The sequence below is a fragment of the Coptis chinensis genome, chromosome 5 (assembly GCF_015680905.1).
Source record: "Coptis chinensis isolate HL-2020 chromosome 5, ASM1568090v1, whole genome shotgun sequence".
NCBI classification, from domain to species: domain Eukaryota; kingdom Viridiplantae; phylum Streptophyta; class Magnoliopsida; order Ranunculales; family Ranunculaceae; genus Coptis; species Coptis chinensis.
Window position 1 is genome coordinate 89775670 of NC_141460.1, and position 2108 is coordinate 89777777.

Below are 2108 nucleotides of genomic sequence, written 5' to 3' on the forward strand. Positions count from 1 at the left end.
AAAAACTCACTGTTCATCTTCCTCACCAGCACCTCCTGCTTGGTTTCCAACCACCACCAACTCCTAACTTCTTCCACCCTCATCCCAACTGTTTTAATCCTTGTTAAAAACCTTATAACATTAATAAAAGCAAAAGCTCAATTCATTTAATCGATAACCCTTCATCAAAACTAGATCTGAATCAATCTGCCATTAACAACCCATTCAAGCCATTCAAGTTTCAATAGCACCCAAACCATTAACCCACCATATTCCATTCTTAACAATCAACCATCGAAATAATAGTCTGAAAGTTGGTGATCCATAACCTTTACTAAATTCCAACAGTTCTAAGTTAGATATGAATCATAATCTACGTACTGCACTTCCAAGTCAGCCACTAGCCAACGGTTTACTAAAGACCAAATATATATATATATATATATATATATATATATTCCCATGAAAATTGTATCAAAAGGTCTTAACCTTAACATCATTATCATAACTCCACATTTCTCTCACATGTACAGGTACGTTAGATACTTCAAGACAAAGGAAGTTAGGAATATAACCACTTCACACAATGCAATAAATAAATTTCATACTACTACTATGGGGAATATCTAACCATTCTAACGAAACAAAAAGATAAAAATGACAGTATATCATCCATGACTATGAGTAGATTTTCATCTCTTGGATTAAAAAAAAACTAACTTAAACTATTAACTAATTAATAAAATCAGTTGGTAATTGATTAAAATTTAAAACAAATAAAAGTTAGACTACTCACCTGTAGTACGCTCCGACTATCAGCTAGCTATCAGTAGATTTCCAGAAAAACTTCTTTTTCCTCTCTCAATAAATAAAACTCTCCCTTTTTTTCTGTGTAAAACTCTTGGTATTTTCCCAAAAACTCTACGTGAGAATCTCCTTTTTATTTTTAAAATCCCCCACCGAAAAACAAGGATAAAAGGTTTATCTCCTAACCCTACTGGGTTTCCTATCCTTACTAATATCTATCATATTTTATTTTGTTTTATCTATTATTCTTATTCTTATTCTTATTCTTATTCTTATTCTTATACTAGGAAAATAAAAGAAAAAGACGGGATGTTATATATAATATACACACCTTAAAAGGATCTCGTCCCGAGATTTAAGGTAGAGTGTCAGAGAAAAGCTCAGGATGCATCTGTCTTACTTTATCTTCAAGTTCCCAAGTCACATCATTTTCCCTTTCACTCCACTGCACTTTTACTAAGTTTACAATCCTCCTCCTAAGGTGTTTCACATCCCTATCTACTATCGTAATAGGTCTCACTATAAAAGTTACATCATCGTTTAACTCTAGCTCTGCTGACTGAACAACCTCGGTAGGATCTTTCACACATTTCCGTAGCATAGACACGTGGAAGACATCATGAATCATTGCTAAGTTAGGCGGCAAAGCAAGACGGTACGCCAAACTACTAACGGAGGCTACTATCTCATATGGTCCAATATACCGTGGACTCAACTTTTCTTTCATGCCAAACCTCATAACTCCTCTTATAGGGGAAACTTTCAAAAACACAAAATTGCCTACAGAAAACTCAACCCGTTTCCTCTTCAAATCTGCATAACTTTTCTGCCTACTTTGTGCTGTCTTAATCCTTTCTCTAATGACTTTAATCTGTCCAGATGTTTCTCTCACTATCTCAGTCCCAAGTTATACTCGATCTCCCACGTCTGCCCAACAAGCAGGTGATCGACATGGACGCCCATACAAAGCCTCAAAGGGTGCCATACCGATGCTCGAATGGAAACTGTTATTATATGCAAACTCCACCAAAGGCTAATGCTCCTCCTATTCTCTACCAAAATCCATTACACAAGACCGTAACATATCTTCTAATATCTTATTCACCCTCTCCGTCTGTCCATCTGTCCATCTGTCTGAGGATGATAAGCAATACTCATCGCCAAACTAGTACCCATAGCACGCTGAAAACTCTTCCCAAACTCGGAAGTGAACAAAGGATCTCGATCTGAAACAATACTCACTGGAATCCCATGTAACCTGACCACTTCCCGAATGTACAAGGAAACCAACTTATCTGTATTTCTACGCACGTCAATAGGAA

General features: G+C 36.3%; 1 protein-coding gene across 1 annotated transcript; it reads right to left on the reverse strand.

Moving 5' to 3' along the window:
* Positions 1 to 1141: 1141 nt before the first annotated feature.
* On the reverse strand, positions 1142 to 1771 carry LOC147499901 (uncharacterized). The gene is made up of 2 exons (XM_086563561.1): positions 1700 to 1771; positions 1142 to 1657 (listed from the first exon to the last, which is right to left on the reverse strand). Exons 1-2 carry the CDS (start codon positions 1769 to 1771, stop codon positions 1142 to 1144), a joined length of 588 nt encoding a protein of 195 aa, XP_086419687.1.
* Positions 1772 to 2108: the final 337 nt, after the last annotated feature.

What these genes read in the sequence shown, in the direction of transcription:
- LOC147499901 (XM_086563561.1), bottom strand. Translation starts at nt 1,771, where the DNA reads ATGGCACCCTTTGAGGCTTTGTATGGGCGTCCATGTCGATCACCTGCT. An exon ending in GGGCAGACGTGGGAGATCGA is followed by an intron (nt 1,658 to 1,699) that starts GTATAACTTGGG and finishes ACATCTGGACAG; the next exon opens with ATTAAAGTCATTAGAGAAAG.